The sequence below is a fragment of the Dryobates pubescens genome, chromosome 24 (genome assembly GCF_014839835.1).
Source record: "Dryobates pubescens isolate bDryPub1 chromosome 24, bDryPub1.pri, whole genome shotgun sequence".
NCBI lineage: Eukaryota > Metazoa > Chordata > Aves > Piciformes > Picidae > Dryobates > Dryobates pubescens.
In genome coordinates, this window is record NC_071635.1 from 14,629,238 (window position 1) to 14,652,498 (window position 23,261).

At 45.4% G+C, this 23,261-nt stretch overlaps 1 protein-coding gene across 4 annotated transcripts in view; it reads right to left on the reverse strand.

Annotated features, from left to right (window-relative positions):
* The window catches only part of ZNF827 (zinc finger protein 827), a 102,215-nt gene extending 89,656 nt beyond the window's left edge, over window positions 1–12,559 (reverse strand). For all 4 annotated transcript variants that reach the window (XR_008462863.1, XM_054172774.1, XM_054172776.1 and 1 more), the window contains exon 1: window positions 12,098–12,559. Coding sequence is in view for 3 of the 4 variants with exons in the window: in XM_054172774.1 (XP_054028749.1) it covers window positions 12,098–12,140 (43 nt within the window). In the remaining variant the exon portion in view is untranslated. The remainder of the gene's footprint in view (window positions 1–12,097) is intronic.
* Between the last annotated feature and the right edge of the window lie 10,702 nt (window positions 12,560–23,261).

Here is a 23,261-nt window from a genome sequence, read left to right on the forward strand (position 1 = left end):
AGGGACAACTGCTCTACAGATGCACATCTTTAACCACTGTTCCCCTGACTTCCCTGAGAAACTGCCAAGTACATCTTTCCTACAGGACATCTCACTAGAATACAGGCTCTCTTTCAGGCCAAAACTATCTTTTTGCTAGGTCACACATGCCTAGGACATCAGGCTGACTCCCTTGCTTGCGCTCCTATGCACTACACAAAAACAAAGGAGAAGGAAACAGCATTCGCTTGTCTCTTGCTCACACAAGGTAATCATTGAGAGTACTTTTTGATGTCTAATCACTACCCTAGGAAACAGAAGGCCAGGAGATGCTCAGATGAAAGAGCAATCCAAAGTCTGACAGAAGAACACGGCATTTCTGATCTGCTTTATCCATGACCACTTGCTCTAATTTCCCAAGCCAGGACAACAATGTCAGGGATAATACAAATGGCAACCTTCACTTTCCCTCTTCTCTCCAGTGGATTAAAGGCATGCTGTGTCTTCTCTTGAACCAGTTCCAAACAACTTCCCATTCTATTAACTTCTGAAACTGCCTGTAGTCTTCAGGCAGTGACACTGATAAAGCAGTGATATTATCAAAATGAAAAATGGGTACTTCTCTACTTTCCTACCTTTTCAATCTTCTACAGCCAGTCTAGAAAACTTACCATAAATATTGACTGGTAAAGGATGAAAAAAGAAAAGAATTATCAGTGATAAAAGCAGTGATTATATCACAAGTGGTTTTGGAGGAAAAGGAAGAAAAGTAGTTCTCATCAGTGCAATAGTACTACACAAGGATTAAAGCTGGAAAATACAACTGACTGTGAAGCTCTCCCAATAGGTGCAAAAAATTCCTGAAGAGAACTTGCTGTTGAGGCACAGGACAGAGAAAGAAAAAACCCAAGAACTCAAAAAAGCTACAGCCCCCTTTGGGTGTAAATTGCCCTGCTGCACCACCAAACATTTCCACTAACATCATATGATGCCCAACAGCCCTGTTATTGCAGTCTAGAACTCCTGGACCCCAAAACTATTCCAAGGAACACAGTCAGAACTTACTGCACTAGTAAAACAGCAAGAGAAAAAGGACTTGACAAAGGGAGGTTTTAATCTCCTTAGCACAAAGTTAACCCAGCTAGCTTCTAAGGAAGAAAGAACACCATGACCTCCCTGTCTCTTTATTGCTGCAGGAGGCTGGCTGGTCGCTCTTCATATAACATACTGGAGTTTGAAAAGCCATCAAAGAAGTGGTTGCATTTGCCTGCCTTGATGATAGGATGTACTGTTGCATATTCTGACCTATGCTTACTTTTGACTTTTTTTGGTCAGCTCATTATTTCCAGTCAGACTTTCCAACAGCTCCAGTGGCATTCTGGCAACACCATCACACTCCATTTGGAAGAAGCACCACCACTGCATATTCAATGCTCCAGACATTCCCATTCAGTTGCCACATTGGGAGAGGCTCTCTCCTGTGTGATACATGTCTGGCAAAGGAGGAACACAGCATGAGCCTCTACAGCCCTCCCATTCTCCTTTGTGTTTGCTAACCTAGACTCAGCCTGGAGCCTGTCTCATCAACGGCAGCTGGAAATGGCTGTTAACTAGCAAGAAACAGATCTGAGTTGCAGCAACACTAAGGTCTATAGAACAATATTACTATTTCACCCCTAGAACACTCCCATGCAATGAGAATCCCCATCTGGGAAGGCCAAAGCAACTTTCATAATACTGGCATCACCCAAACTGAGCAAGGGAGATCGGAGAAAGGCTACAAAGCTGGCCCATTGCTGTTAATAAACACTAAGTCCCACTTTAAATGTTAAGTGAAAGTCAGTGAAGTCATCTTAAATTATTCTAAATATTGAAGTTGGAAAGGTAGTGACAGCAAATACTGTGAACTTCCTTTCCCTTTTATTAAAATACAGAAAGAGAAATCCCCACACTATCCACTCAAAACATTGACTCTTGAAGAAATACTTTAAAAATACACAGAAGTGTTGCTTTAGAACACATTTATGAAGGTTGTTGCCAGTGATCAATACAGTGAAAGAAACAACAAAAACCAACTAGAAACCCCTCTGTCACCTTAAGAGTGGGCTGCCATAAACAAAACAGGGGAAGCCTCAGATACAGCTGATGCAGTGCTTTTAATTATCCTTGTGTTGTGTGACCCCTCTATCAAGGGGCCACAAAGTGAAAAGAGGAGCTCACAAACCCTTTGCATGGCAACACTCAAGCATAGCAGGTGACATCAGGCCAGCATCCCTGCTCTAACAAAGATCTCCTTTGGTTTTGACTAGTTTCTGTTTATTTTTGCTGCATGCAGCTCCTCCTGCTCTATTTTTGGTAAACAATGTGCTCCTGATTTACCATTTCACTCTGCCCTATTACTCACCTGAGGTGCTTTATGGACATTACCTTTGGAATGGTTCAGAAACAAAAAGGTTAGGTTTTAGACACTGAAATTATTCCTTCCTGTAAATGTCACAGGAATCTACTTCCCTGTAATTTAATTGTTTCCTCTCTCAAAGTCAGATTAAAACACAGAAAATTATATTCTGTGTTCCTAATTCCTCCCACAAGCATGATATTATGGTAACATATCTAAAGGAAGCCTCCAGACGTGTTTGTTTTGTCGTGCTGTGTTTGCTACTGAAGACAGCTGCTTTCTCTGTCCCTGAGAGGATTGCTTGGGGTTAACAAGCAAAGCCAAATAAGACAGGATTAGGAAGCTACTCCTAGTGGTAGGCTAACACACAAAAGCAGACCTTTCCACGTGGAATAGGCACTCCTCACTTCCAGACACACCATTCAAGGCACTGCCTCAGCTTTCAGCCTTAACAAAAGTCAGAGGTCACGTAATTAATGTGCAAGCACTGAACAGAAAGTGGACACTCCTCAAACCTTATCTTATTTTAAAAAGATTCTGGATTCTGTGCCAAGATCCTGGTACAAGAAACTAACATTATGGCTACTTAGGCCACAGGCAGCATAAAAGGCAGCAACTCACTTCCACCTTCTGCCTAAAATTCCACCTAAAACTCAGATGCAGAGTGCAGCTAGAAGTGAAAGGGAAGTTTCACATTCACGTCCATTCCACTGCTGGCTTTCCTGCTGAACAAACAAACAAGTGTGCCAATGGCAGTGAGATTTGACTTTATTTTTTCAAAGTGCATTTCTTGGCTGAAAACTCTGTGGACTTTACCAAGACTTTTTACACAGCTTTACCAACTCTTTTTATGCAGGCCAGTAAATGCCTTCAAAGACAATAGCTCTGATTCTCGTGAGAGCATGTCTCTACTAAATAACACAGCACTAGGTAGTGATATCTGAGCCAGCCTGAGCATACCCACAAGTATTATAGCTGAATTAACCTGGGTAGACTGCTGTGATAACTGCCTCCTGTACACAAGGTAGCTTATTTAGAGCTTGCTTTGTTATCTCAATGTGGCATAGCACCGTGCAAGAAGACAATATAAACAATTATGGTGAAGTCTATTTAGACCTTATGGGCAATGTAAAAGTGCCTCAAGGTGGGCAGAAGAGCCCCCTTCAGAGTTATTCGCTGTGCAAAGAACTCTGTTTAGCAACTCAGAATTGACAAAAGGATTATGTCAGCCCTTCCTTTCCAGAGCAAGGAGCAGGGTGAGAGCCTGGGGGCTGCAAAATTAGAGCAACTCTAGGCTGTTACACTTACACTGGTGCCTGGGAAAGGCTCTTCATGGGCTCAGAGTGCTAGAAATACAGAGGTAGATAAGGGGAAATCCTGCTCCAAACACAGATAAAGAAATTCCTCAGTCACTAGTTGCCCAGTCTAGGTTTGGCACAGTGGTCTATGAGGGGAGACTCTGGTTGCACTTCAGGATAGCAAGTAAACACAAACAGCTACCCCACTAGCTGATATCTAAATCCACTTGCCTGCCAGCCTCCCTGTTCCTCACCTAATTTTCACTGCATGATCATCTAGCTCTGTTTTTTTTTCAGATGAGTAATTATTTGTACTACTACACAAGTCAAAACGAAGTCTAGAAGTAGCTAGCAAAGAATTCATGTTTGTTATGAAGTCACACAGAGGAATCACTCCATGGACTAACTACACACTCATGAAGGCCACTGATTCTGTTAATGCCTTTCCTAACAGCCACTTGCCATTTATTTTGAAGAATTTACCAGAATTCCATTTTTTCCATTCACTTAGAATAGGAAGTTGCAGTTTTACAGTAAGCTTGTGCCAAATCTTATCCCTTACTGAAATTTTCAGAGGAAATGTCTGCTCTCCTTATTTAAGACCACACAGGGAAGAATTCTCTGTACCTGCACAGAAAGTCCTGCAGTAGAGGAAAAACACATCCAAGCAGCAAACACCAGATGAGGGTGAGCAGAGCAGAGATTCCCTTCTTGAGAAAGGGAATCCCTAGAGGTAGGACCATGCAGAATTCAAAGGGATGATGACAGTAGCTTGCTGCTTTCAGTTGCTTCTATCTCATTCTAAAATGAGGCAGAAAGGCTATTTATACCCTAGTAAGAGAGCCTCCCAAGTATAAGGAATAAAGTACAGATGTTTGGCACACCTAATTTGACTTCCTGAAACTGCTGATTAAACCATTCATTATGAGATCTCTACCACTTGGTAAAGCTTTCATTTTAAACACAATTTATTCCAAACAGCAGCTAAATCAGCAGTCTTGCATAAAAACTTCTCTCTCGGTCTACTGTGCTACCACTAGTCATTCTTTCCCCCCCCAGCTTCCATCCCTACTGCCTAAGTACCAAAAAGGAGGGAAAGCATTATTTATGAATCAAAATTTTTCTCTCTTTACTGCATGTTTCTCTTAAAAATCCCCCATAAGTCTTTCACAACTCTGCATGAATTCCTAATGTGCAAACCAGAGCAGTCTTGTCTCAGTGTTAGGCCCAACTCAGGATTCTACTACTCAGTGTAATTACACCACAAGCAGGAAATACTTTGAAAAGAGAAACTTCAAGGAACAGCACTAACTACTAAGCCCATAGGTTCAGACAGAACATTCCAAATAGCCAGAGGCTGGACCAAAGAGGATGGCAGCCTGTAAATGCTACTGAAGGTGCATGAGGAGAAGAGAAACTGTCTTTGGGAGTATGATGCTTGACCCAAAGCTAGCCTGTACAAGAGAAGAAAATCAAAGACAAGCCCTCATATGAGCTTATGGACACACATTGTTTAATCCTTCACAATGTCTGGTAGAGGTGTGGAACCAATGCTGACTGCACCCTACAGCATGCATCCTTTCAGCTGAAGCATGGGCCAACTCTGAGTTTTAGTATTTAACTATATTTAAATAAATAACAAAAAAAATCCTTGGGGAAAGTGACATTATCCATCTCTCTCTTTTTTTTTTTCATTCAGCCCAATATCCTTTATTACCTGAAGGGAGGTTGTAGCCAGGAGGGTGTTAGTCTCTTCTCCCAGGCAACCAGCGCCAGAACAAGAGGACACAGTCTCAAGCTGCACCAGGGGAAGTTTGAGCTCAAGGTGAGGAGAAAGTTCTTCCCAGAGAGAGTTGTTAGCCACTGGAATGTGCTGCCCAGGGAGGTGGTGGAGTCACCATCCCTGAAGGTGTTCAAAAGGGGATTGGACGTGGCACTTGGTGCCATGGTCTAGTAGTCATGAGGTCTTGGGTGACAGGTTGGACTTGATGATCTTTGAGGTCTTTTCCAACCTTGTTGATTCTATGGTTCTATGCCCACATCAGTCTGTATAATTTATTATTCTTCATAGAAACCACTTTTTTAAAGCGGACTAAAACCTGCCAAGTTTTACTTTGGGAATTAGAATTGGAAAGACAGAGTAAGAGAATTCTGCACATGAAAACTAGATTCTATTGTCTACTGCTGCTTTGTGCTCTGGATACTTTGTGTATGATTATCTTTTAAAACACTGCTACTTTAGGCTCCAAACGTCCAGACAACACACTTCCTACAGGCAAACCTAAATGATACAAACCATGTACCATAACTGCAACAAAGAAATGGTATAGCAGAAACCAGGACCAAATAGTATTTAGAAGGTGCACTCCTCAAGCATGACTCTGGAGTAGTTTAACAGCTGTAACAGTAAAAAGATTGCAGGCCTACGCCACATTAGCTCTCCCTCTCCATCTCAGCTAATGTCTGCATTATGATCTCTTCGCAATGTGAAAGTCCTCCATACGGTGCTTCATGACAAATCACATGCCTTGCGAAGCTTCATGTTAGAAACCCTTTTAACTTCCAAAAAGTCCTCTTTTGTAGGTCATGCTCTCATTATCTTGCTCTGGGATCTGGTCTGATTAAATTATAGGAAATTACTAATACTTCACTTTGAACAGCCAGCTCCTCCTGGCTCCTTCTTTCTGCTCCCTCCCCCCCCACCCCCCAAACTTAATTCCTCCTACTCCTGCCTTCTCATGTATGAAAAAGACAACAATTGCTCTTTTACAAAGATTAAGTCATACTCTTTCTTTACCCCTTTGAAAATCTGAAAGTAAGCATGCATACTGCCTGCAAGTTCTTACTTTTCCCATCCCACTCCTCTACCTGCAGTTTTCCCATTTGGCCAGCTAAAAAGTTTGAGGCTTTGTTCTACAATCTTTTGCACACTTTCTCCCTCTAAAACGTCATTCGTAAGAACCTAAAGACTTAAATAGCTTAATGACAGCAACACTGAGCCTCTGGTAGGCCAATTTATACTCCAGTGTGATTTACCCACATTTGGTACTATCAGACAACACTCAGACATACTTTGCCATTGAGTGGCTTTAGACACTGATCACTGAATGGTCTTACACATGCGAGTTAGTTTGTGTAATGCAGAAGGAAAAAAAAAAGGCATATGAATTTGAATAGAGATTTTACAGGTCAGAAAGAATCCCCACGCAGGGAGAAGGTATTTCAGGAAAGCCTGCAATGACTTTGCTGTCTGGCCAGCCTGACCTAGTGTGGGATATCCCTGCCCATGGCAGGGGGGTTGAAACTACATGATCCTTGTGGTCCCTTCCAACCCTGACTGATACTATGATAGGAACAGGGCAAGCACAACATTTTCAGATGGAGTAATGTGGATGCTACTCCATCCACCAAAAGGCTGCTGCTCATTTGAGAGGCACATTACAGTACCACCAGGACAACCATGATGATGGCAATGAAATTAGCAACCTAATCATACTAAGAATAATAATTTTCCCTACATGGATCCTCTTGTCGACAATGAGCTATATCATGATCCCTGCAGGGGTAGGAGGTTAAAAATAGTAAATAGAAAATACGTTAAAAGCTTCCCCTTGTACGTGTAATATCTGCTAGTAAGGTAATAAACCATATTAAAAGAGAAAGATTCCCCTTCCTGGCAAAAGGCTTTTCTCATGGAGGCAACTCTCCAGTGCCAGGTGATAGCAGAGGTTTTCCTGACATTGGGAAGCCTTTTGAAAAACCCATCCAATACATCCTTCTCTTGCTATCAGAAAGTATCGAAGCGAGCTGCAGAAGTGAAAACAAAGAGGAGGCTCTAAATCACTGTTAATTTACTTGTTTGACAGCATTTTATTTACACTCTGATGATATAATACAGCAATAAAAACCAATATAATAAAAAGCTTCACAGAGTTTTAGGGGCTTTTTTTTTTTCCTGTATAGAAACAGCGAAACACTTCAATACAGTATCTGGGATAGCTTCACACTCTACATGAAAGCAAGAAGAGTTATGGCCCCTCATTATCACAAATTAGGTTTTGATATTGAAACTGATACTGTATCAGTTCCTCATCTCCTTCCTTAACAACATAAATACAACAGCAAATGCCACTGCAGTTCATCCCACATTAAACACGTTCTTCAGAAAGTAACAGTAGCTCAGACTTCTCAAGGTAGCATCTAATTCTGCCTGATGCTCTAACAAGCTTTGTGTAAATGGTGCTGCAGCGTTCATTCACAAACTCCAGTGAGTGCTTACAAGCCTCTGAGACAGAGTCAAAGCCCAAGGACTATCGATTGCTACACTTAAGGCAATGTAGTGGTCTAGACCTTAAAACTCAAGTACCTCAAAACTTTACTTTTCAGGCTGAGCTCTTCCAAGTTGCATTTGTGCAGTTCAGAAGAGACAGACTCTGAGGAATTCTCAGAAAATAGAAGAACAGTGTGAGGAAGAATGAAAAGCAAGGCAACAAGCAGAACAGAGTGAACTGCATTTACAGGTAAGTTTTTAAAGATTTTGATGCTAACTGAATAGATGGGGAGAGAAGTGCTGAAGCAGCTAAAAAGAGGGGAAAACCTGCTTACACACACTAAGAAATAAGCAAAATTCCTTTAAACATTGCAGTGAAAATGGAATTGACTTGTCTGAGTTAGTTGCATCAAAAAGTAATCACAAGACACAGGTGCACTGGTCATATTTTTAATGCATGGGCCTAATTCTGTCATTGTAAACTGAGTCTACACTGTCACAGTATTTAGTCTGGGTATGAACAAGCCACTGTCTGTCCAGAAACACCTGAAATCCTTCCCTCATCCACTTGTACCTGAAAAGGATGCACTTTCTCCTGTATTTTGCAGAGTGCAAGTGAAGACATTCACTGGCATCTGTTACTGAATAGTTCCCAAAGCCTGACTTCTTTACACACTGAACTGCACTTACAATACATGTTAATATCAAAGGGCCCAGCTATCTGACTGAACCCTGAGGTTCATCCTGCTTTGAGCAGGGGGCTAGGCCAGATGATCTCTAAAGGACCCTTCCAAACTAAATTATGTTGTAAACAATTCCAGTGACTGAAAGTGCAACCTTCTCACTGCCCTTTTAAGCAGATGCCACCAAAACACCGTATCGCTGCATCCAGTAATACCAATCCTTTTTCTTTTTCCTTTCTTTTTTTTCCCTTCAACCAGTGAAGCATCAGTATCTTGTGAGTCCCTTGGAACTAAACTAAATTGCTGCAAGACCCTGAGTCTAACAAACACTTGTGGAGAATTTCTTCACCGTGGCACGAGCTTTGGCAGCGCGGTCTTCTCTTATGAAACTGCCTCCACACTTACACAAGGGCTGTCCCATGAAGTCAGTGGACAGAAGAATAGAATCAGAGTCCTGATCAGCTGGAGCTGCATACTGCCACTTCAAGCAGTGTGACAGCATCCTTCAGGTGTATTCCAGGGGACAGAATAATTTTAAAGACATTAATGAAGGCCTAGAGCTCCTGAGAACACAGCTTCCCATCCCAGTTACAGTAGGGTCAGAGAACTTGCCAGACATTTGCTCAGTTATATTGTAACACTAGTAAATTCCTCTGTGTACCAACATCTTACTGTACATCCCAAACAACTGCAACAGAACTCAAAACATCACAGAGAGATTCGGTAGGATGCTACATCACTGAGGTGTGCTGGGGAACAATCACTCCTAACAGGAGTGAATCACAGTGAAGTGCCCACGCTGGGGCAGAGTTAAGGGTGCATGGAGTATTAGCCATCTTCTTTCAAGTGGTGCATGGGGCACTTTACGTTCTTCCACCACCATTAATACTTCAGCATGAAATACAGACACTGCTTCTCTAAGAAATGTATTGCTCAAACCAGCAGGAACTGTGGAATAAAAATGTATTTTGCAGCGAGTACCCATTAAAGCAACATGTTGCTAAAGAAAAAATAAATCACTATTTATAGTGTTTGCATGTTGGATGCAATGGGTTCCAAGGCATTGGCTGAACTGCAGGACTACAGGTAAAACAGTCCTCCTGCAGCTCTTCCTGAATTATCTAATTTATTATTATTGTTGTTGTTGTTGTCAAATAACAGCCTTTGAACCAGTGCAAACTAGTTGTAAAAGAAATTAAAATAAATAAATTCCATTCAGAAGTGGCATTCGTGTGGGACACGTAGCATGTGCCTGTTCACACATCATTAAAAAAAACCCAAACCAACTCCGATGAATTGAACTAAAAAATCAACCCAAACGCTCTGCAAATTAGGCCGTGCATTAAAAAAAAATAAAGGAGAACATGAACCCAAAGGCGAATACCAGAGGCACAGCTCGATTTGCACAATGAAGGCGGCTGTCCCTTGGCCCACAAAAAGCCGTGACTTCCCCCGGCGCGGCGGTCAGGAGGTCGGGCCCATGGGGAGCCTCCGCCGCAAGCCGGAGGCAGGGGCAGGCAAGAGCCCGGCGCCGGAGCCGAGCCCCCGCCGTCGCCGCGCAGGGCAGCGGCACGCCCGAGCGAGCTAAAATGGAGCCTAGGTTTGCTGTCAGCCCGAGAGGCAGGCGGAGGGCAGCCGCACCGGGGCGGGGGCCAGGGCAAGGTCAGCGCGGCGGGCCGGCCGCAGCGCCCGCCCCGCCGCCTTCTCCGCTCCCGGGGGACTGCTCCCCTCAGCGGGGCGGCGGCGCTCGCCTACCCCTGCCCCCTAAGCGCCCCTGCTCGGCCCCGCAAGGCCCTATGCGCCCGGGCTTGGCCCCTGCCCCCGCCCGCCGCGCCGGGGCTGGGGCGCTGCAGAGGAGGGCGCCGCTCTCCGCCACCTCCCCCGTGCCAGCCGCCCCGACCGGGAAAGCAGCGCCGGGGTCGCCGGTTCGGCTCCTCCGCCGAGAGGACCGCGACAGGATTGCGAGGGGGCAAGCGGCGAGGGGAGGGAAACGAGTGAAACACCCAAAACACCAACCACCCTTCCCCCCGCCCCCGGGCAAACCCCATCGCAACTCAAGCCCTTGACTCGGCTCCGGCGGAAAGGAAAAGGGAGATGGAAATATTTGCGGGGCTGCAAGTGCCCACCCCCACACCCCTCCCACGGCGACACCCCCAGCCCTGGGCCGTGTGCTGGTGTTGGAAGAGCTAGAGGGGGGAGCGCTGCCCTAGCCCCATAACCCGCATAGCCGGGCGGGGAGGGAGGGCCAGGCTCTGCCTGCAGCGGCGACCCCTGGGCACGGGCCAGGGCAGCCCCGGTGAACTCCCGGTGACCGAGCTCGGCGCCGGCACCGGCACCGGCGGCTGAGCTTTGGCCCTGCCCCGAAACCCGGCGCAGAGGGGGCTGCAGGCACGCTCCGAGCAGATGTGCCGGAGACAGACAAATGACCCCTCCATCCACCCCCCGCTCTCCTTAAACCAACCCTGAGGCCAAGCAGGGGCAGGGTATTTTTAGGTCCCTTCTCCCCGCCGCCTCCTCCTCAAGAGCTGCCGAGCGCTTAATACAAGGGGAGGGGGAGAGCAAGCGGGAGAAAAGTTAACTGTTTTGCAAAGAGGGGAGAAAATCGGCAGGGAGGGGGAGGGAGCGAGAAAGAGCAGGGCAGGGTGAGCTGTGTCAGGGGATGTGTGTGCGCGCACGGGGTGGCCGCAGACGCAGGATCGGGATGCACTTTAGCCCTGTGCTCTGCTGCTCTCGTCTGGGGCAGCGCCGCCGAAGCCCCAGTCTTGCCTGACCCTTCATTTCACTGCGGCCAGGAGGAGCCCGGAGCCCGCCGCCGCCTCTCCCTGCTCTGCAGGGACCTCGCCTGCCACGGTCTGCCTCCCCGCCGCCCCCTCCCCCGCCGCCGCTGCCGGCCCCCTACGAGGTGGCCGTGGGGTCGGTGCAGTGTGCCCCCGCAGACGCCGCCACCGGCCCCCTCCGCCGCCGCTACCCGCCTCCACCCTGCTCCCTGGCCGCCCAGCCCCGCCGCAACCTTTAGCCGGAGACGGACCTCTCGGCTGGTTCCGCACAAGACGCCAGCAGCCGCTTCCCCTCTCGCCGCCCTCCCCTCCGGTGCTAGCCCCCCTCCCCACCCCAATAAAACAGACCCCCCCCTCCCTCCGGCCCCAAAGAGAAACCTACACCTCCCCCCCAGCCCCCCCAGCACAAATGCACAATCACGGGCGAGGGGAGGGAGAGGGAGGAAAGGGCGAGAGACGCGGAGAAAGAAGGGGGGAAAGGAGAGAGAGGAAAAATTAAAAGGGCACAAGGCTGTTCATCACCAACATGGCTGCCTTAGCTCAGACCTAAAAGAGGAATAACCCAGGCTGTGTCTTTGTCAGTTTCACCTCTGTAACCCTAAACTAATGCACGAAACGACGGAGGCGGCTGCAGAGGGGAAGGAGACGGGGAGAGGAGGAAGGAGAAAATGGCAAAAAGAGGGGGCACTTACGTGAAGAGAGGCGCTTGGGCTGCTCCTGCTTCCTCCTGGGCATTTTCCCCCTTTTTTTCACATTCTCCTCCTTGGTTTAACGGGAGATCAAATAAGACCGGGAGGGGGTGGGGGGGCACAGGCAGGCACAAAGCCGGGGCCCCTAGGGGAGCCGCTAACCGGGGCGGGTTTTCCCTCTTCGCCGGGGGAAAGGGGGCTGAAGCCGGCTTTCCCGGAGCCACCGCGAAGGGCTTCCTCTCCCCCTCTCTCTTTCTTTTTTTCCTCTCTCCCCCCCCACCCCCCCCACCCAACCCGGTCGTGCACCTGGCTTGTCCCCGGTCGCAGTATCCCTCAGCGGCCGGGGATGTGTTCCCGGCGGGCGGGCGAGCGGGCGGGCACCGTGCCGGGGCGAGGGGCTGGCGCGGCGGTGCCGAGGGCTGCCCTCCCGGCCCCTAACTAACACTAACGCCGGGATCAAAGGGCAGCGGCGGCGGCGGCGCTCACGGCTCGCCCGCGGGCGGCGAGAGGCAGTCAGGGACACACAGACACACACAGACAGACACACACACCCCGGCGGGCGGGCACACCGCGCACACACGGACACACGCACGCCCGGGCAGAGCAAAGGGGAAGGTGCCCCCGCTCCCCCCCAACACTCCCGGCGGGGTGCAGGCGGAGGATGCGCTGCCCCGGTCCTGCGCCCGCTCCTAATTCGCTCGATAAAAATAAAATAAAATAAAAAATAAACAAATGTATATATACAAAAGAGGGGAGGTGGGAGGGGGGGCTGAAGGGGGGAGATGTGTGGGTCTCGACCATTCGCACTGCCATTCCCTCATTTCTGGTGGGAAACAAAATAAGAACAACAACTCTTTTTTAAATTAAGGCGTTTTGTCTTCCTGTGCTAGGCAAGAAAAATAGCACTAGTGCAGAGCTAACCCCGCGGAATCTCGGAGATGTTCGGTTGCTCCCTCCCGAAGCACAAGGACCGGAGGGGCTTATTGGATCTGAACTTCAGTGAGGGGGAGACGGTGATCGGATACGAGTCCCCCACTGTTAAATTAAGCGCACCAAATAAGCCAGGAAGGTGGGTAAGTTAGGATGTGGATACGCTGTTCCAGAGTCAGGTTCTGCCAGTTTCTGGTGCAGGTTTTAAAACTGGGAAGAATGCAAGCAGCGTGACAATCCCAACTCCTTGAGAAGTGTGTGGGGAGTGGGGGAGGAAATCAAGATTAGGTCACCCCTAATGGTTGGTTTAACTGCTACATGATACTTCTACAGTGCACACTGCAATCTGGACTTCTGAAATTTACTTTTTCTCCTGCTGTAATGCAGGTAGGTGAAGCTTTATCCTGAAGCAATTCCAGCGGTGCATTATGATGCCAAGGCACCAGCTTTCATTAAGTGATACATACTTTCATTACCTCACAAATCACACATCTATCTTCAAAGACAAGACATGAAGATGGGGGGGGGGGGAGGGGAAATAATAAAATAAAATAGAAGCGGGATTGGGTCTTGCTGAAGCACAAAAGGTGCTTGGTGAAAGGGAAGTGCTCTCTTTGTAACTTGCAGTCATTTGGATAAAAGTTCAGACAGGGGTTGTTAATGATTTAAACTGAAAACCCTGTTACTACAGTTGAAGTAAAGCGGTTTGAAGCAGGGTTGTTTCATACCGCTCGCTCTTTTGTGTAAGGAAACTTTGAACTTGGCAGAATGCATAATCGAAACCATGAGTCAGATGTTGCAAAAAATACATTAAATTTTTTTTTTTTTTTGCATTTTTCCAGCATGTGTACCTGTTAGGATTCTTCTGCTTTTTGACAACCTGACTCATCATTTATCACATAATTTTTACCCTAACCTTTTTTTTTTCCTTAAGTAAACAAATATCTGGGAAAACACCAAACAGCAGCTTTGCAACCTAAATCTTGAAGGGACAACGTATACTCCTAATCACCTCTACTTAGAATGGTTTAAAGTACCATTATACCCATTTTACAGCTACAATTATATGTTTTCTACAGGGGGAATTAAAAAAACCCACCCTAAGTAATATTTAAAAGATTATATAGCTCAGATCTCAGGTTCACAAGCATGCGAGCGCATTTCTGAGTTTTAAACCCACACGTACAGAGTACACTTCTACTGAGACAAAACAGAGTCCTGAATTCAGCTGGTTTATCACCTCACAATACAGTTAAAATGCATCATTGTCATGGGGTTATTTGCCTCTATCTTTTGGTTTTTTAATCCAGAAGTAAAAAACAAAGTAACTAAATGACAGAAACAGGGCTGGAAGTTCTGGGGGGTGGAGATGAATCTAGACTGCTATCTTACATTTACTCATGACCAAGAATCCCAGTCAGAATTGCCTCAGAACCTTCAGTTCTGCAGGTTATGTTGGGTTTGGACACCTGTTTAGTGTTAGCAGTGATAACCAGAAAAAGCCAAGGCATTCTTTACTATTGCTTACAAACCTCAGTTTTGACATGCCTGGAACCAGCAACAGAACTGTGTTCACTAAGAAGAGTTGCAGAGCTAAACCCTTCTTAATTACTGTCTAAACACACTCTAACAGCAATGGTGTTGAATCAAGGCAGCTTTGTGAGCAGCAAGTTTCTGCCCCTCCAACTGCCCCTGTCTGTGCAGGAGGCAGCAAAGCAGCCATTTCAGGAGAGAGTGCTAGCTCTGGTCTGTGATCCACCCCTGCTGTGGCAGCCCTTCTTCAGGTGCTCTAGGAGGACAGGATATAGGAAACACTGCCTTCTGCATCATCACTCTTCCCACCCTCTATTCCTCATGTGTTTCTGGCATAAATTAATGTTGACATTGTCAGCATTAATTTACAATATGCTGTAGGTTTTTCCCCCCCCTCCATCATTTGAAACCCCCTTTAGGGAAGTTGAGGTGGCTGCAGCGAAGACACTACAGGAACACAGCTATTTGAAAGGGCCATGGGGACTGGCACGCAATAGAGCAGCACTAAATCTCTCTGAGGGTGACCTTGGCTTCCACAGACATCCCAACAGTTTGCCTAAGTTTAGCAGGCCAAGCCTTAAGCCTGTTCTGCAGCGAAAGGAATCCCAATGGCTGAATGAATTATCAGGGAGAAACTTTATATACTTCAGCTTTGAAGAGTTTCTAATCTCACACCTGGAAACACTCTATATGGGAACAACCTGGCTCTTCACATCTACTTGTGTTGCTCCACACATTATCCTAGTCAATAGATGGTATCCAGCCATCACACTGAAATCAGAGACACATCAATCCTAACATTACATTCTTTTATACACTGGTTTAAGGAAGATGACTAAGGGCATAGTGCCATTTTAAACATAATATTTCATTATATGTTTGGTGGTAGAGTAGGAAAAAGACTGAAGTCAGGTGACCATACTTTTGAACATTTCTAGTCCAAACAGAAGAAAATAGTTGCAAGTCTTCCACAGATAACATAATATAAATAATGCATTGCTTCTGCAGGACCTGCTATTAATAAGTAATGATTGTATGGCACCTTCCAAGCACCAAACCTAGTTACACATATGAATTAAGTTCAGCCCCAGAAGCCACTTTTGAACAAAGTAAATATTTTCTTTACTTACACATGAGAAAAATGAAACAAATTGAGTAAATAAGATTTTAAACAGTAATAAATGATGTAACACTCTTAAAACCTCTGCAGGGTGTCCAGCATTCAAACTACCTTTATGTAATGACAACAAATACTTGGAAAGATTACTAAAGAGAAATTTAAAAATTAGTTGATATTCTTGCTTTATTCCTTGAAGCTTTAAAGAGGTCTGTTCCCAGGCTCAGACTTTTTAAAGGATCATACTGAGTAGAAAAACAGGACCATTTCAACCAATTCTTGGGCCCCAAACTACACTACGGTATCAGACCACTTCTGCTTAGAGAATAGTCTACCACAATGATGACAAGGCAGCTATGTGCCCCTGAGCCCATGGGCAACTGTAACGGCACTCCTGTCTTTAGATGAATTTCCTGTTGAGCATAGAAGATGTTTGCCTATACCCTCTGTACTGGTTTTCATCAAAATTACCTTCTCTCTCCCAGACTTCTTGGAGGGACACCCTCAACGGCCTAAACTACTCCTCCCTTCTATTGTAGTTGATGTAAAAGATGTTATGCTCAACAATAACTATAAATCAATCCTGCAAATGAGATTTCATTAAAGATTTTGCTCTACAGCATCTAAGAGGCCCACACAAAAGGATGAACAAATGCAGAAGGTAACAGCTCATGGGTACCATCATCCATGCTTGCAAACATTCTACAAAAAGATAACATTAAGTAATGGATTTTGAATAATAAATAATGACAAGTTAGTGACCAGCAAGGCCACCAACCAGTTACACTAAGGCCAGTGAAACAATGATTAGAAGTCATTACTATCTGATGAGTATTACCTTGGGACAGATAACAAACAATTACAGTGGGAGATGGAGCTGCATGACCAGTGGATCCTAAAGGACTGACAGGCTTTAGCTTTTGTAAAAGGCAATCAAGTTCTCCTTCCCCAAAGTTTTTGACCTCTTCCTTCTTCAAATGAAAGGGCCAGAATCAGTGAATTACCACAGCACCCTAGACAAGAACCCTTTTTGCAACCCTTGAAATCACTGGGAGTGCTCTCCCAGATCTTCATCTGCCTACGCTGTGCTCGTGAGCAGAGAGCATATTGAATTGAAAACATTCTTCAAGACCAAGATTCTCATGAATTCCACTACAATCTTGCAGCCTCAGAGTGGAGAGGCACCAAGAAGGAGGAGTGCAATATATCTTGCATCTCTTCGCTAAACCACAGCTGTATATCTCAGAACCTTGTCTAAATCCTGGCAAACTAACAATAATCAGTTTAGAATAATTTCAACACAAGAGGAGTCTAGTTGAAATGCAAATTTAACATGTTCATACTTCTGCAGAAGAACCACAGTCTTCATATTTTTCAGCTGTTAGCATAGCACACTACCTAGGAAAGGAGATGTAGCTCCTATTTAATTGAAATCAAAAGTAAAATCAATGCTTGAAGCTGCTAACCTTAAACCCATACTGATACATAATCCCAGATTTTGCAGGCCACAGATGGAAGTCTGGAGAGGAATTACATTGGTGTCCACATCTATTTGTGGCTACTCCAATATCCTTCAGATTTACCAAGGGGGTCTTATGATTCTTATCTTACCATAAGTGCAGTTGTTTTTTTAGTTTCATAACTCATGCTGCCACCTCTTCACCCCCCTTTTCTGTAAGCACATTTTGCTACACAACCTCGTCTGAGTCTGTGACTATTGGGCTTAAGTCTATGGATACTTGAAATGCAGAATTTCTCCCCCAAATCTCAGGCAGCAACATCTTTCCCAATACAGATTAAATATAGAAAAAATAAATTAATATTTTACAACATAAAATACTAAGCAACTTCTGAACTGATGAGAGGAATTTGTTTAGTCAACTGGGGACTGGAACACTCGGCTCAGGGCTATTAGAGTTACACATGCGGAAAACAAGAAAGGATAAATATCTCCTGATGTCTTTTGCACTGTTTTCCACTCTCCATTTAAAGGCTTTGCAATTGATAACTTTGCCCCATCCTAAGGATGGTGAAAGTTAAATCAGAGTAAGACCCAGAGCACTCCCTCTGTCATTTTGCTTCTGCTTAACATGTTGTTAGTCACTAGTTAATTGAAGGTTCAGGCACATGCTCACTAGCAAACACCTGCCATGGTTGCTTGAAGACATCACCATCTTTCTGGAGAAGTTAACTGCTTCCATCCCCAAACTAGCAAACCAGAACACATTTTAGCCTCCTCATCTGCTTCCCCATGAAGTTTTGCAGCTTAGTTAAGTAGCAAGGCAATAGCATTTTAAGCCACAGCTGTTTGCTAAATGAAAGTGTGTCTAAGTTCTTAAACACCTTGTTACAAATACGTGAAGAGGCACAGGCTGCTGCACCAGCAAGGTGGCAAATTCCTCAGGGAAATCAATGCTGGTTTCTCAATTCACTGGCTACTTTTCTGCTAAAACATTGGAGTAATACTGAGAGTTCTCTGTACCTAAGAACTGACAAGATCCCAAGAAGCTCATCTACCATTTTGGACTGTGCACTTACCAACCTCATCTCTTTCTCTCTCTCTGGCAGCACCTTACCAAAAATACAGCAGGAGGAAGGCAGGCACAGAAGCGGATGTTAGCAGCATAGATACTCTCTCTGCAATACCTTAAGAGCTAAAGAAGGGTGTGATGAAACAGAGGGACAACTAACAGACATGAAAACATGGTGGTGCTGAGATCTTATGTTTCCAGGGAAAAGAAACACATTAAGGAAAGGGAAGAGTATGTGGAAATCAAGCTTCTAGCAGACTTCACCTGCCTGCTGCAATGAATTTCCCATGGCACTCAGCTGTGCTTCTCCATGCTGCATGTCCTCAGAAATCAGCCCTCACCTACTGGCAAGCAGAATGGTTTGGGCTGCAAGTCAGCCTGCTGTCACTGCTGCCTGCTGAGCATGAAGTCATGTGGCCAGTCCCCTCCTGTAGGGAATATCTTCTTGCACTGGCACTTCCCCATCCTACCAAACAGCACACAGCAAAAGGTTATTTGCCTTTTGGGATACTAGGAATAAGATCTAGCCTCCTCAACTGCTGCTGACACTGCTTGATGAATATACTGTTTCTAGTCCCCACTTTTCAGTAACAGTAAGGGCACCCCATGCTTTCAAGTTTGTAGTTTATAGTAAGATGCAAATTATTTGTCCATGAGAAGTAGATTAATAGCAGTGAAAAATTACAGAGTACCACAAAACTCCATGAATAGGAAGAAGGGAGAATAGGTAATGTGTAGAGGGAAGCAGTCTACATTTCCACACACAAAAAACCCACCTGGAGGAATGCCCTCAACAAGAAACCTGAGTGAATGCTCAATGAATTCACAGATGATGTAAAACTGGAAGGAGTGGCTGACACACCAGAGGGTTGTGGCATCTTTCAGAAGTACTGTCTTGACAAATTGGAGAAGAGGCCAGAGAAGAATCTTGCAAAGTTCAAAAGGGGAAATGCAAATTCCTGCATTTAGAGAGGAATGACACCAGCACATCCTGGATGCCTACCAATCAGAAAGTTGCTTTGCCAAGGAAGACTTTGGGACCCTGGTAGACAATAAGCTGACCACAAGCTAGTGATGCACCTTTGCAGAAGTCTGTTAGGAAGGCTGTTGCTAGCAGATGCAGGAAAGATGGTCCTGCACCTCTTATTAGTTCTGGTGATGCTGCATCTGGAGTGCTGCACGTCATCCAGGGCTTCCTTGTACAAGAAAAACCTAAACTTACTGGAGTGACACCAGCACAGGTCCATGAACATAATTAATGGACTGGACCATATGTCATATGAGGAGAGGGAGAAGGAGCTGAGACTGTCTATCCTGGAGAAGAGAAACCTTGAGGGGATCTTACCCAATTGTACAAGTGTCTGATGGGCAGGAAAGAAACTGAAGGAGTTGGGCTTCTCTCAGCAGTGCCCATTGACAGGGTAAGAGGCAATGGGCACAAATGAAACAAATCAGAAAATTCCATCTGAACACAAGAAAACAACTTTTGTTGTGAGGATGGTCAGACAGCGGCCACAGAGGCTGCCTGAACAACCTGCACTGATCAGAAGGGCGAGGTTAGACTAGATGAGGAAGGTCAGGAGGACACTCTGAAGTAAAACAGTCTCGTGAAAGTATTGTAACACAATCATTTACGGTTTCCTAAACGTGGTGTTCATGTTGCTTTTATGGGAGTAGTTTATAAAACACTAATATTCCACTCTACTTTTTTAGTTACTATTCCCTGAAAACATCCATAGGATATCCAGAATTCTTTAATGTCCAAATACTTTTACAGTTCCTACTGGTTTATGATTGACTTTCTAACAGGAAGCATTCACTAATCATTCCAAAACCATGGCTGGTTCTTCAGCCTCTCAGTCTTCTTCCCTCAATATGGTTCTCAGCCAGAAAACTTTGCAAACTAAATGAAGCTGTAAGAGAACTGCAGAGCAGGTAGAAGCCTGGCTGTGTTTTTAACCCCTCTCAAAGGCCTGCACTGAAGTTTGCTGTCCTTTTTCCTTCAACATTTGCAAAGCACTGTTACCTCTTTTCAATTGGGGCCGTGCACTCTCCTCTCACTCTGCCTCCCACAGCAGCACATGGTAGTTCACTAACAAAGCCAGATGCAGAGGTTTTAGGCTGCTGTTCCCAGCAAACTATTATCACCAATACACACCTGATGTGTAGGTGATGTGGGAACAGGATATAATTGCTTTTCTTGCTAACCTGCACCCATGCTTCCCTCGTGCTTCACTTCTTTGCCAGTAAGCATACAGCTCACTCATACATCCCCTCATATACGTTGACTACTTGCCCAAAAGGTTCCTATTTCATGGAAGTAAAATTCATGAGGTACCCATGTAACCTGACTTTTTGTTACTCATGTTCTTGTTAAGATTTTGGGACAGGGACAGCTGTGCACTGAGAAACATCCCTTGACTCCAGGAGGGTCCCTCAAGCCCAGAGATGCGCAATTCACCATGGCTCCTGCCTGCAGGAACAAAGGCACCACTCAACCTCCTTTCCCACACCTCCTGCCCCCCAAGCTGGAGCAACAAAATGTGTGGAGGAGTTGTGGGGCAGGGCTTTACCCCTGTGTATGCCTCCCTCCTCAAAAAGCAACTCTGTGAAGGGAAAACTGAGGGTCTGAAAATGGAAGAGTATGTTTATAGCGTTGTGTACATCCCACATAACTTCCCATGGGTTTGTAGTCATGGAAATATAGAATGTTACGGGTTGGAAGAACCTGTAAAGGTCATCTAGTCCAACCCCCCCTTGCAGGGAACAGGGACATCTTCACCTAAAGCAGATCCAACCTGACCTGGAATAGTTCCAGGGATGGGGCATCTACTGCCTCTCTGGGAATCGTGGGCCAGTTTTCACCACCCTCACTGTATACAATTTCTCCCTCGTACCCAGTCTGAAACTCTCCTCTTTTAGTTTGAAAGCATGACCTCTTGTCCTGCCACAACAGGCCCTGATTAAAAGATTGCCCACATCTTTCTTAGAAGCCCATTGTAAGTACAGACAGGCCACAACAAGGTCTCCCCAAAGCCTTCTCTTCTCCATGCTGCACAACCCCAACTTTCTTAAAGAAGAATATGGAGAAAAGAGAACCCAGAATGTTCTTAAATGTTCTTTTCCATATTTCCTACATAGGGAGGATTGTGCACAAGCCAAATCAATGGAAGGTGGCAGGAGACTGACCAGGAAGTATTCCCTGCCTGGCCAGAGAAGGCACACTTACTGTTCTGAAGGTCATCAAGCAGAAGACACAAGGGAGAAATCAAAATGAATGAGTATTAGATAAGAGGACCAGCAGGGCAGATGACTTGTGCAAGGCCTGTCAGAATTAAGGTGGTTTTGTTGGGTTCTCTTGGAAATCTTTATTATATTTGGGAAGTTTATTCATTCCAATGTATTTAGTGGCCACCAATGAGAACACAAGTAAGCCTTCTTGGTCTTAATAACCAGTAAGTTAGGTGACCTCTACTCCAATATCCCAGGAACAGTGACCATCAGAAACAAACCATTTTGGCTGCCTCATGATCTGTATTGTCAGAACAGGAGGGAGGTGCTGGGATGCTTTCATTTACAGGGGGGGAGGGGGAAAAAAAATCAAAATCAGTGGCTTTTAAATCAGCTGAATAGAGAAACAATTGGAAGAGAGCCAAGAAGGTCCTCAACTACAGCTTTCCAAGAGAAAAAACAGCACTGGAGAAGGTACCACAGTGGAGCCAAGATTCGGAAGCAACAGTGTGGAACATCTTTCTGATCTTCTAGTGTAAAAAAGTCCACTCAGTGGAGAAGAGTAATGCAGGAAATATGACAGGAACTCTTCTGTTCAGGGCTTATCAGGTTTTTATGATTCATACAACCCTCCAGTCCCCACAGCTGTGGTACCACATCAGACATAATTACTTCTGCTGCCCAACTGGGTATGCTAATCAAGGAAGCTGGGTCAAGTCTGACCCCCACCTACTTCCCTAGCTTTTAATGAACTTATTAAAAATGCTGAGAGCTCATCACACTCTTCACTGGAGGATATAAAAATGTGAAGACTGTCATCCTCCACTGCAGACATGGCTGGAGATGTTTACCACACATGGACTTTTACCAAAGGTCCTGCTTTATGTTTTCAGTGCCTATGCATTATTAAAAAGGGTAAATTCCAACAAGTTACCTGGAGCTAGATGCTCTATGTTCCAAAATCCAAAACTAAAAACCAGAATTAAAACATCATCCATGAACCACCCAGAAGATGTTAAAAGGATGAAGATATTTTAGGCTGCAAGGAAGTTTTACTCAAAGTATGGCCAGGCATTGGAATTGCCTGCCCAAGGAGGTGGTGGAGTCACCATCCCTGGAAGTGTTTTACATAATGTGTAGTGCATGGCACTTGGGGACATGGTTTAGAGGCCATGATAGTATTGTGTCAACATCTGGACTTGATCTTGGAGGTCGTGTCCAGCTGAAGCAGTTCTGTGATTTTTTGCAAGTATCAGCTCTTCCTGCCTTGACTGAAGCACCCATCCCTCCCCTTCATCCTGCCCTGGAATGTTCTTGTAACCTACATGCACACCCAAACTTTATACTCTTCCTCCAATCAACCATCCTAATTCAAAGCTTCTGCTTCAATTTGCTGATAAAAATCAAATGTCTTTACCAAGTGCTTTCACAGGATCCCAGGATGTTGGAGGTTGGAAGGGACCTTCAAAGGTTATGGAGTCCAATACCCCTGCCAGAACAGGGCCATAGAATCTAGCACAGGTTGCACAGGAATACATCCAGATGGGTCTTGTAAGTCTCGGAGGGGGAGACTCCACAACCATGGTTTCCCATCTCCAAACTGCTGTGCTTGTACTAGGAACATTTCTCTGTCTGGTGTCTTTGACAATGGGTTGCCTATACCCTCCACACTGACCTCTGACAAAATGCTCACCTCCAGGCCCTTTTGAAGTCTCCCATTATCCTAGTGACACTGTCCCCAGTATGGCTTCCCATGGTACTGTCTTACTCTCTTTAGCTGTTTCTTGTACAGCCCAGCCCCAGGTTTTTACTAGCACAGTAAAGC